This window comes from Rhineura floridana, chromosome 9 (genome assembly GCF_030035675.1).
Source record: "Rhineura floridana isolate rRhiFlo1 chromosome 9, rRhiFlo1.hap2, whole genome shotgun sequence".
Taxonomy (NCBI): Eukaryota; Metazoa; Chordata; class Lepidosauria; order Squamata; family Rhineuridae; genus Rhineura; species Rhineura floridana.
The window spans coordinates 41,684,411-41,696,914 of NC_084488.1; the positions used below are offsets into that span (position 1 = coordinate 41,684,411).

General features: G+C 40.1%; 1 protein-coding gene across 9 annotated transcripts in view; it reads right to left on the reverse strand.

The window, feature by feature from the left end:
- The window catches only part of WWC2 (WW and C2 domain containing 2), a 216,478-nt gene extending 208,219 nt beyond the window's left edge, over positions 1-8,259 (reverse strand). For 4 of the 9 annotated variants that reach the window (XR_009757799.1, XM_061583908.1, XM_061583907.1 and 1 more), the window contains exon 1: positions 7,756-8,259. Coding sequence is in view for 3 of the 9 variants with exons in the window: in XM_061583908.1 (XP_061439892.1) it covers positions 7,756-7,886 (131 nt within the window). In the remaining 6 variants the exon portion in view is untranslated. Of the gene's footprint in view, positions 1-6,946; positions 7,013-7,755 lie in introns of those variants that run through there. The other 5 variants (XM_061583913.1, XM_061583909.1, XM_061583917.1 and 2 more) reach the window with 5 other exon arrangements.
- Positions 8,260-12,504: the final 4,245 nt, after the last annotated feature.

Genomic DNA, 12,504 nt, shown 5'->3' on the forward strand with positions numbered 1-12,504 from the left:
TCCTACCTTCCATGTCATCATCCACAGGCTCAGGCTGGACCCTGAACCAGGGGACATGACAAGCATCAGGAAATGAAGAGCAGATGATGGTTTCCTAACATATATGTGTTAACATATCCTCTCTCTTTCTTAGATACACAATGGAAGCCTTGTTGAAAGCTGAAATAAAGATGGGTGTACTTAATGAGGACAGTGATCAGTCTTCAGATAAAGACCAGGAAGGAGATGACTTAGAAGATGACTTCTTTAACTTTCTGCCCCAGGGCAAGAAGTCAGCAGTGGACACTGCTGAGGAGGAACTGGTGAGGTACCTGAGGTCTCCCAGCAGGGAAGTGTCATCACTCCATGGCTTTCCACGTGTGCTGCGGTGTTTTTTGCAGCACAACACAGGCATGCCTTCAAGCGCCGCAGTAGAACGCCTGTTCAGTACTGGTGGCAACGTAATGACTGTAAAAAGACATTCCTTGTCTGACATGCTCTTTGAGCATCTTGTTCTTTTGAGACATAACAGAAACATATTATAAAAGCATTTCAAGTGTAAAATTTGATTTCAAGAGTTGGGGTATCTTCATTGCTTGGGGGGATGTGAGATTCTGTTATGCCATTATGTTAATCTTATGGATAAATTTTTTTATTCTACTACCCCGTGTGTGTGTGTGTTTATTTTTAATATTGTTTTAGACTTCTTAGATGTGCAGCAGCCAAGGCCAGCACCTTGTAGGAGTTTTTTTTTAAAAAAGTAACTGAAATGTAATTGTAGTGATTACTTTTGAGAAAAAGTAAAGTAATCAGTTACTTTCGGAGCAATTGTAATTGTAACGGTAATTACTACTTTTTGGCCAAGTAATTGTAACTGTAATTTATTACTTTTTAAAAGTAATCTTCCAAGCTCTGACCTTAACACTCTTCATGCTTAGGTGTTTCCAGCTGTGTACTATGGTATTGTAAGATAATTTCATAACGAATACTGAACCTTATTATCATCTGGGGAGGGGGGTGTTTAGAAATGTATTGCAAAATCATCCTGTCCTCAATGCTTTAGATTTATTTATTTATTATTTATTAGATTATATCCCACCTTTCCTTCAAGAAGCTCAAGGTGACATACATGAATTGTAGCTCTCCATTTTATCCTCATAACAACCCTGTGAAGTAGGTTAGGCTAAGAGACAGTGACTGGCCCAAAGTCACCCAATGAGCTTAATGTCTGAGTGGGGATTTGTACCCTCATCTCCCAGGTCCTAGTCCAACACTAACTGCTATACCACACTGGCTCTCTTTTGGCTATGCATGCCTCCCTTTGATACTGGCATTTGAAACCTATTTCCTCTAACCTCAACATTCTTTTGTCAGTAACTGACATTTCGACTGTCACTTATCATATTTGCTTTTTTAAAAAGCCATTTAGATTACTCTCTCAAAATTGCCTACTGTCCTTTCATCAGACTTCAGAATGATGCTCTTGCAGCCAAACTGGACAGTTAATCTATTTCAAATATATAATTGGCATGCATGTAGTAAACAGTTAATCCTGGATATATATCCCAGTAATAGCACATGAACCACCTCTACTGTTGACCTTATGCTTACATAATATTTTACTTCCTGCAAATGATTTATTTTTTTTTGCAAGTATGACGTTTAATTCCAAGTGTTTCAATATATACACAATGCAACTTTACCCATTTTAATTGAACTTGAAACTACCACAGATATTTCAAGACAGCAACTTCTTCAAATCAGAACCCCAATCCAAAAACCTTTCTGGGCAGTCACAAAGACCATTTGTTGTGCAGGTAAACCATGTAAACACTTATATGCTTATCTAATTTACTGCAAATACAGACAATGTGCTTCTGCCACATATACGCATGCCAATGCAAACATGTGTATTTTTACTTGGAACAGTATGCAGAAGCACAGCCGAGCACATAATAAAGCACACATAAAGCCAATGATATCAATATCTTAGGCATGTTTTGGTCTCTTAGACCATTGCTATCTTTAGTACACAGAAGTGATATCCATTAGAAACTCAACTTTGGAGAAGCAGCTTTTAAATATGACTTCAGGATGCAACCAGGGGTGTAGTCATCCAGGGTCTCAGGGGGTCTTAGACTCCTTACATTTTTGGGAGCCAGGTTTCCAGCATCCTATGAGCCATCAGCATGAGAAGAGAGTATGTCAGCCACTGAGAAGTGTCTTCTAACTAACTTCCTTGTAGTTTCCTGCTGATTGGAGCCAATCAGAGTGAAAGGAATTCGTACTTCAAAAAGCTAAGTGGTGGAGAGTGAGAATTTTGTAACTGCAGAAGAGACAGTGAATCTTGATGATAGCATCCCATCTGAATAATCAAGTAGGTTGGTAGCAGCAGAAGATGAACATGTAGACACTGAATGCAGTAATTCAAACAATATCTCTGACAGTGAGAAAGGACAGTCAAATGGTGACAGTGATAGAGAAGCAGAAATCAGTATTCGAGTCTGGCTAGATTATTCTATAATCTTAGAAGGGGGGATGGCTATGAGGGGTGGTGGCTGTGACTATTATGAAGGAACCTTGCACTTCTCAATTTGCCACTACGCTACTGGATGCAGCCAAGGCAGCTGCTTCCAGAACTGCTCTTAAACAGCAATTATTTGTGATTGACAGTGCATTTACCCCTTCTTCCACTTCAATCCTGGATTACAAAACTAGATGTCTAAGGAGAAGAGTTCTAGTCTAGCCTTCTCATCAAAATGCTAGTTTTGTTTGAACAGTCAAATTTTCCATGGGGAGTCATACAGCATGCAATCTTCTAGCTGCCTTGTGTAGTGTTACAGTCCAAGGGTAGTTTTAACCTTTCACCTAAGTTGATGTGAACTATGCCTGAGATATAAGCAGGTTCAATGGGAGTCGAAGTGTGTGCACATACTTCAGGCAGTTCAATCCTAAATGCCCTGGCAGACTGTGGGAATTGTGTGGACATAATATATCTTAACTTCACCAAAGCTTTTGGCAAAGTGCCCCAGGATATTCTGATTAGCAAGCTAGCTAAATGTGGGCTGGATAGAACAACTATCAGGTGAATCCACAGTTGGCTGCAGAATCATACTCAAAGAGTGCTTATCAATGGTTCCTTCTCAAACTGGGGGAGATAACGAATTGGGTACCACAGAATTCAGTCCTGGGCCCAGTGCTCTTCAACATTGTTATTAATGACCTGGATGAGGAAGTGCAGGGAATGCTTACCAAATTTGCAGATGATACAAAACTGGGAGGAACAGCTAACACCTTGGAGGGCAGAAACAACATTCAAAATGATCTTGATAGGCTGGAGCATGGGGCTGAAAACAACAGAGATAGGTGCAAAGTTCTACACCTAAAAAAAGAGAAACTAAATGCACAGTTACAAGATGGTGGATCTTTCCCTGACAGAAAGATCCTTAGAATTGTTGTTGATCACAAGCTGAATATAAGCCAACAGTGTGATGTGGCTACAAAAAAGGCAAATGCTATTTTAGGCTGCATTAACAGAAGTATAGTTTCCAAATTGCATGAAGTACTAGTTCCCTCTATTTGCCATTGGTTAGGCATCTTGAATATTGCATCCAGTTCTGGACACTGCACTTTAAAAAGAATGCAGACAAACTGGAGCAGGTTCAGAGGAGGGCAAAGAGGATGATCAGGGGACTGGAAGCAAAGCCCTATGAAGAGAAACTGAAAGAACTGGGCATGTTTAGCCTTGGGAAGAGAAGACTGTGGGAAGATATGTAGCACACTTCAAGTCCTTGAAAGGTTGTCAAACAGAGGAGGGACAGGATCTTTTCTCCATCATCCCACAGTGCAGAACACAAAATAATGGGCTCAAGTTGCAGGAAGCCAGATTTCGACCAACCATTAGGAAAAACTTACTGTTAGAGCAGGACGCCAACTGAACCAATTACCTAGGGAGGTAGCGGGCTCTCCAACAGTCAAAGCATTCAAGAGGCAGCTGGACAGCCATCTGTTGGGTATGCTTTAAGATGGATTGCTGCATTGAACAGGGGGTTGGATTTGATGGCCTTATATGCCCTTTCCATCTCTACTATTCTATGATTCTATCTTGCTTTACCTGTAACTTCACAGACAAAGTTGTATATTTGCAGCAGCTAAAACTAGTGGAGGCTGATTCACTGGGATAAATGGGGCACTACCCCAATCTCAGTCTTCCCTCAGCCAGCCTCCATCTGCTGCCTTCTTACATACAACCACCCCGGAGGGTGGTACCAGCTTCCTCCTTAAACTCAGTGTTGTCTTTGTAGAATTCAGCATGGAGGAGAATGGGGACAAAATTAGAATTAGTTGGCTGGCTGTCATTGACTCTGACTCCACCTACCATTGGGCTTCCTGCCTCCCACCCTACCAGTCCCAATGGGCATCAGCCACCACTGGGTAAAACAGTATCCTACACTAAGCCATTAAAGTTCTCTCACTTTCTGTTTAAAATTAAGGCTTCAGTCTCAATTCATTAACTCCATGTTATCTACAGGGGAGGACTGGCAAGTGAGAGGGGTGTTCCCCATGCAAATACCCACACACACACATTTTTCCTCAGCTGGGTTTCAGCTGGGTTTTTGAAGTTTTTAAAAAGATTTGTGGAGTATTTGCAGAGGAATGGATAAGCCCCTACTCTAATTCAGCCTTCCTCCCCTGCAGCCGTCCCCATTGTCTTGGCAAATATGAATTATAGGAAGCTGGCTGAGATGGGCCATTGGTCCATTCAACTCACTATTGTCTATACCAACTGGCAACAGCTTTCCATAGCTTCAGGTGGCCCTACCTGGAGATGCCATGGATTGAGCCTGGAAGCTTTTGCATGCAAAGTGAGTGCTCTATGACTGATCTACAGCCCTTCCCCAAGATGTCTCTGGTAACATCTAGCTTGGCCATCAGGCAGAGGTTGTTCTTTGCTCTGCTAGTCAAGGCCTTTTAAGCTGGAGATGCTGGGGAGTGAATCTTGGACCTTCGGCATTGAAAGCATACATTGATATATGGCCCCACTTTTCATTCTTGTGCTGTCATTTCTGGGACCCTACCCCAGATTCTACACGTGACTGTGCCAGCACAACAGTATGTAAGGTCAGACCATACAATTACGCTCCGAAACATATTTACTTGGAAATAAATTCTATTGAAATAATTGGGGCTAGGGCTACAGTCTATTTACTGTGAATAAGGCCCACTAACCATAGTGATTCTTATTTCTGAGGAAATATGCTTAGACTCATGCTGCAGTACTATGGGCACTTTCTTGGAAGTAAGTCATACACTGAAAATTCCAATATATAATGAGGCTATAACCCTGCATAGATTCAAGATGTGATGTTTATCTTTTACAAGGCAGATCGTGCACTGTATAAGGATCAAAGCCTGGATATATGCTGAACTCAAACAACAGGGTATGCATTACCTGTCTTTTCCCCTTTGTTCACATAGTTGCATCTCACAGCTGAGACCCATGCATTAGTTATGGATTATTTAAGTATCAAGTGCAACATACCACTTTCTGTTTATTTTGTAACAATAATGACATTGACAAGCATTAATAGAGTTACTCCAAATACTGTCTCCTACGCTGTTTAACAAGAACTTCATTTCATTAGTTTTTGTGGGGGGGAATACAGTCAAGCACTGTGTTGAAAGTGTCTCTAGTCTTTTCTTACTTCAGAAGTTAAGAAATGAATGAAAACTGGAAGACAGTAGTCAGTCCAAACCTCATGTGATACAAGATGCAAACTGCATTTTCTTAATATACTATGGGGAAACGTAATTGCAAAGTTATATCTGCAATTCTGGCTAGTAGAACCGAAAAAAAAAAGATATGAGATGAATACTAGCCACATTTTCAAGGTATCGTAACAAATTAGTATTTAGTTAACAACCCAAAGCAAAAACAATATTTAATTTGAATATATTGCAATCTTGCTATACACTATCACAATATCCTTCATTCAAGCATTACAGTTTTCTGTCATCTATCAGGGAAAAAAATTAAATGCAGAATCAGCTGAAAACAGATATGACAGTTTCAAAACTTTATCATTTTAAGTTGAATTACCAAACATATGCAGAACTGAGTATAATTACTTCATCCTGTGAACTCCATCACTTTATCAACATTTACATTCTATTTAAGAGGCTATTCAAAGTACACAGAAAGTCAAATAAGCATTGGCAGTTTAAATACAATTGCATTCCAGTACAGTAACATGCTTAATGTTGAAGCAGCTCTGACACTTTGCATGAGGCATGTCAAAACTTTCAGTGTGCAGGCACCATGAGTGTGATACTAGCAGGAGATGTTGCAGCTACTCGTTCTTTTTTCAGCCAGGAAATATAAGCCGAGGCCTTCATGAATAATTCAGCTCCCTTTGTGCCATACATTTATAATACCTCTTATTAGCTGGAGATAACTAGTCATTTGGCTTAATAAAGACCAACAACATTAAATGTGAACAAGTGGCAACTGTATATGTTTATGAAACCTATATACTGGAGAAACTTTTCTTTAACCAAAGACATGACATCTAAGATCACCAATATTATTTGATTGCAATGGATTAAATAGAGACTAATCTCTCTAAAATAAATAATTAGTTATGAGATGTTTCTTCATAAATCTGGTCTAGTCTTCCCCACTCCACCCCTCTTTATTTTAAAAACCCCAATTTGAGGACAAGGAAAGGCAGGGAGCATCCTATACTTTGGAGAGAGAGCGGAGGGGGGGATTAAAACACTCAGTTGAGGCCTAGCTCTATTGCTCAGGCATGAGGCCTGTGAAGACTTCCCTCAGAATCAAGGGTTCTACTTCGGGGACGGGTTTGATAGAGAAATGCATACAAATCTGGGGCTCTGATCAAGACAACATACAATAGTTTCCTTTTTTTATAATCCAAGATTTCAGAAGAAAAGAAAAAGTTCAAACCTGTTACGTGCCAAACCTGCAGTTCCAAAAACAGACTGAGCAAACTGCTTATTCCTAAGAAAGACTATTCAAAAAAGTTTTGCTATAAGAGAATAAAGGTAAACACATTCTAGCCATTCTGATCACTTTTTTGCACACAGTCCCGAGTTCTTTACTCTTGTAGATTTTAAAGGGGAAAGATACCAACTTCACACCATTCTTAAAAAGCTACAGAGATTTATTCTAAATTGAAGGGTGCCTGAAGTCTTGAAACTTTATAAAAGTTGTATACGAAGATTTTTAAAAAAATATAGCACCTCAATCGACATTAGTTCTTCTGGAAAAGGGAATTCCAAGTCCCCTTTCCTGCATTTAAAAAATAAATAAAAAATCCGCGGTGACAGGAAAAGAAATTGGTGGGATTTTGCTTTGGGTCACAAGAACCACACGTTCCCTGAGTTCTTTCCTTCCTTCACTACTCTCCTTTTCATTTCGCAGCCTACAGAGTCACTTTCACTCTATGTCTCCCAACAGCACGCACACACCCCTCGCTAGACAACACATGCCAAATATATATATACACACACCTCTAGTACCCTCATCTCCTCCCATGATACTAAAGGGGGGACGAGGAACCCACTCCACCTTTACTCTTAGTAGATTATTATATAACTATACAAGACCCTCCCTTACACCGGGGGGGGGGGGAGAGGCGCGGAAAGAAACTCTTGCTAAAGTTAGGGCAAATGAGGCTGATACCAACCAAGCATGCCCCCCCTCGGCTTCAGCCCCCGCCTCCTCCCGGTGTTCGTTGTTTTGTCTACACCCACCTGTCTCTGGGGTCGATCCAGCTGGTCTGCTTGGTGTTGTGGTCGATATAGAAGACTTTCCCATCGTAATCCCTCGCCTCCTCCCAGCCATCGGGTAAGGGCAGCTGCCCATTCCCCACTTTTCTAGGCATGGTCGAGAGCGGGGGATAGCTTCTCCATAAAGAAAGAAAGAAAGAAAGAAAGAAAGAAAGAAAGAAAGAAAGAAAGAAAGAAAGAAAGAAAGAAAGAAAGAACCCCCCCTCCTCGGAGCCCTAGGCGGCTGGAGGGAGGCAAAGTCTTGCAATCGGCCAGAAAACTCCTGAGTTTCAGTCCACCATGTCTGAAGTGGAACCTCCGCCTACTACCCCTATTCCCTAGTAGAAGCAGCGGGTCAGGGGGTCGAGGCGAGGCGTTGACTGGGTTCCGATCTGGGGCGGGGGAGAGCCCGGCTCAGCCTCGGAGCGGCGGTGGTGGTGGTGGCAGCGGTGGCAGAAGCAGCCGCTCATTAGCATGAGATTAGCATCCATCTCATCTGCATGCACATTCCTCACTGGTGCATTCCTGAACGTTAACCCTGGCCGTGCCAAAGAAAGAAAAGCCACCATCACATGGGAATGTGCTGTACGCGAGAGGAAAGAAAAGACACCAGGATAGTCGGGAAAGGGGGCGATGGTGAGAGGAAGAGAAAGAAAGGAACAGTTCAGAAAAAAAGAGAGAAGGGGAGACAAAGTGATCACAAAAGTTACTTAAGAAAAAGCTGGGTAAATTCTGCGAGGCAAAATGATTAGAAGTTCACTACCACAACTCCTAAAGTGCAAAAGCAAAAATGTGGAAATAAGATACTGTGTAAAGGCCACAATCCACGAAGCCACCTTCCCAGATAGTTTGATTTGACCTCAGTAGGCCCACTGCTGTGAACTGAAGTACATAGTTTTCCAGGCCAGCACTTTTGAGAAGCAGCACAAGTGCTCTCAGAAGTTCGTTCAGCGTCTAAGGACATTGTGCCCGCTTTCCAGAAGGCTTCGTGTTGTCTCAGGTTGCTGCTGGAGTCTTGGAATAGCCACAAATCATTCTTGAACCTGAAATGTAAATGCCCTTTCCCCCCACATTCTTTTTTTTTTTAATCAGAGGGTGACTTGCAGGTGCAGTCCAATGAAATAATAAAGCAGGAATTGCCTGTTTTAATTATTATTTTTTCTCAACACTGATCTTAATACCTATAATGGGAAGATAAAGCCAATATAGTCCTGTGAACAAACAGCTGGAATTTAGTGGAATGGAGAGGAAATTACTTAAAGCTAATGATGTCCAATACAAAAGCATTGTGAAACTGTTTGAAAAAGTACCTTCAGCTCTATCAGACTCAGTGTACATATGAATTGAAAATGACTAGAAAGTCCAACACAGTCACATTTAATTTCAAAAGAAGTAATTTCCCAACTGAGGATTAGTTAAAGGGAACATCCCATGGCCCAACTCCCTGCAACATTCCATAGCACCTGGTCAGTCTTTTTTGTTTTGTTTTAAAAATGTATACTGTTTTTTAAAATTTACAAACTAATATACTTATTCCTACCTGGGGAGTCCTCAAAGTTTGTAGAACCCACCTACCTTATTTTGGGGTAGCCCTGTTTTTCTTTAAAACTGATGGGCATGGGACCATCCAAGGTTGCTGTTTGAAATTATGGTGGACAGATTTCACAAAACACACAGCAGAGTCTACTAAAACCTTCTTTTGGGTCTAGTTTAGTTTAACTTCTTTATAGATCACTTTTTATAGCCACTACAGTGTGTGTATATAGTCCTCATCTGAAAGTCCCTCACATTGTAGAATCAATATTTCTACACAATCTGTCTAGACCACAAGTCTGCCAGCAGTCCTACCTGCTCCCACAGGTGATAAGGGCCCACCAGTTACACAAGCTGCATCTGCTAAAATTTCCTCTTCTACCCAAAAGCCTCATCCTCTGCTGCAGGGATGGGGAACTGCTTGCCCACAGTCCAAATCCGAACTTCCAGGCCTCAGAATCCAGACTGCAGAAGTCTCCCCAGGCCATGCCTGGACCTGATGACTCACTAGCAGCTAGTCCATTCCATGGTTGGCTTCCCAAGTCTACTGCATCCGGTCATTCTAGGAATCATAGTCCAGTTGGGAGTTATTAGGGAGCCCTAATATTTAATTCTGGGGAAGGAGAGCAGTATTTAGAGTTGTATTTTAAAAAAATAAATACAGTTTATTTAACTGTTTGTATACTAAGTGCTTGTCAATTGATTTTAATGGGTCTACTCTGAGTATGACTAATCATCCTACATTTTTAACATTATTAAAATCCACCAATTATCTCCTGTCCTTCCTGTTTTTCTGATTTATCCCCCCCATCATAACAAAAATAATAACCACAAGTCAGATATATATATGAAGACAAAATAGAAAAAGGTAAAAATGAAAGTAAGAAAATAAAAAAAACTGATTATGGCAAGTATGTGCAATCTTAACCATTCACCTTTTTATTCACAATTTGTCATACCACTGTTAAAAATAAGAAATATACAAAATATAAAATTATTGTACATATTAGCAGGCTAACAATTACAGTATACACTATGAAGTGAAGGTTTATATTTCAACAACAGTTTCCACCATTTCTGATTTGTATTAATTTATTAATATAATTAATATAATTAATTTGTATAATTACATAACAATTCAATTCATATACAACATCATGCTTAGAATATTCCTCATATGATGTTGATTCCAATAAATAAAGGACTTCAATTTTCCTGAAATATTTATACTGAGTTGATCCATCCATCCCATAATTGTTTGTTTCATATTATTTTTTCAGTACTATTAAATCCCTGATTTTCTTCTTCCTTTGGTCTATTTGGGGTATTCTCTCCATTTTCCATGCTATTGTGATCATTATCTGGGCAGCAACTAAATTCCCTCCCCTTAAATATTAGACAGGCACCATCTCTGTTATCTTTTTGGCGCCTACTGAAGACCTTCCTTTCAACAAGCCTTTTAAGTACAGATGTTATCCCTATCTGCTTTTGGAATAGCTTTTAAAGATGTTTTTAATATTTTTTTTAAAGATGTTTTTAAAGATGTTTGTTTTGTTTTAATATATTTTAAAGTCTGTTTTTATGATGTTTTATAAAAGTGTTTTTGTTTGCTGCCCTGGGCTCCTAATGGGAGGAAGAGAGGGATATAAATTTAATAAATAAATAATAATAAATTATGTGCATGGCTTTATACCTGATGTTTACATATCCCAAAAACATTATTACTGGATTCAATTGCAATTGCAATTGACAATCAGTTATTTTTTTTAATATTTACTTGAATTCACCCCCAAGTATTTAATTAAGCCACAATCCCATCATATGTTGTTTTCAAAGTAAATAATAAAACCCCTACTTTCCTTCATACTTTTTAATGCAGTCATGAGCTTTTCTTCAGCAAGGAAATACATATAGATCCAACTAGACAAACTGGTTTTAATTTTATCAAATGCACTTTGTTTTATTAATAAGATTCAAAAGTATGTACATTGAAAAATGTGATTTCTGTCATCTGAACCCAGCTGCCAGGTATTGATTTTTGCACCACTGTAGAACTTCATAATATGAAAATGGAGCATGTTTTTATAAACAAAGAGTAGCCTCCAGCTTGTGCTCTTTCTAGTCTAAATAGCTTCAGCACTACAGACACAATCTATGAAAACTGTAATAGTTAGTACAGATACCTCATCTACCTTGCTTCTTTCCCTGCAATTAATTATGCTGGTCCTATGAGACGCAACAACTTCCACACTTCAGTAAGGAGAATCTTTACATTATTTGGTGTACTAACAAGATCCATGTGTGGCACTAACAGCTTATCAGACTACAATTATATTTTGTACAAATACATGGTATATTTGTAATGAAAAATAGGCCTGGTGAGGAAATTCCCAAAGAAAACGTCTGATCCAATGGAAGTTCAAACAATCTTTTTGCAGCAAGATTTTCTGTTGGGGTTGAACTTAATTCAGACTTGGAAAGTGATTTCTTTTCTCATTTTATATGACTGCAGTCTGGAGGATGCACTACATATGCTTAGGAAACCACCCTCTCACCAATCAGTGTAGACTACCAACCCACAATGATTCTTTACTTCACTTTTGTGTTGTATGTATTTGTTATAGGAAACTTCAAGCAGTTTGGGTTGGAGTTTATCATGTAGAAATCTCTCCAGTCTGAGCATTTACAATGTATAACCAAGCAATCCAATACCTGTTACACTGGGCTGGTGGGTGGGTTGGATTCTGTGGCGGTGTTCTTCTGTCCTGCTCTCCTGGTTCAGCCAGCCTCCTGCCAAACATGTGGGCAAGCGGGAGGCAAGCAAAAAGTCCTGAAATGGGGCATTCCAAGGGCAGAGAAGGGACAAGGCTGGCCTGGCCCGGGATCCACTGCACAATGGCATCAGGTCCAGAGCTTGGAAAAGTTACTTTTTTGAACTACATCTCCCATCAGCCCCAGTGCTGGCTGGGGCTGATGGGAGATGTAGTTCAAAAAAGTAACTTTTCCAAGCTCTGAGTCCAATCCAGGCCCAATCATCTTGCTCCACCACATTCTATCACAACCATCACTCCACAAAGCCTTGATAGCAGGGAGTGAGAGTTAGGATTCTGCCTTAAGTAGTCCATTTAAAGAAGGAACACAGTGTTAGAAAAGAAAGACATGTGGCGGCTCCTCCTTGCTTCTCATGCTGCTTGGGCAACT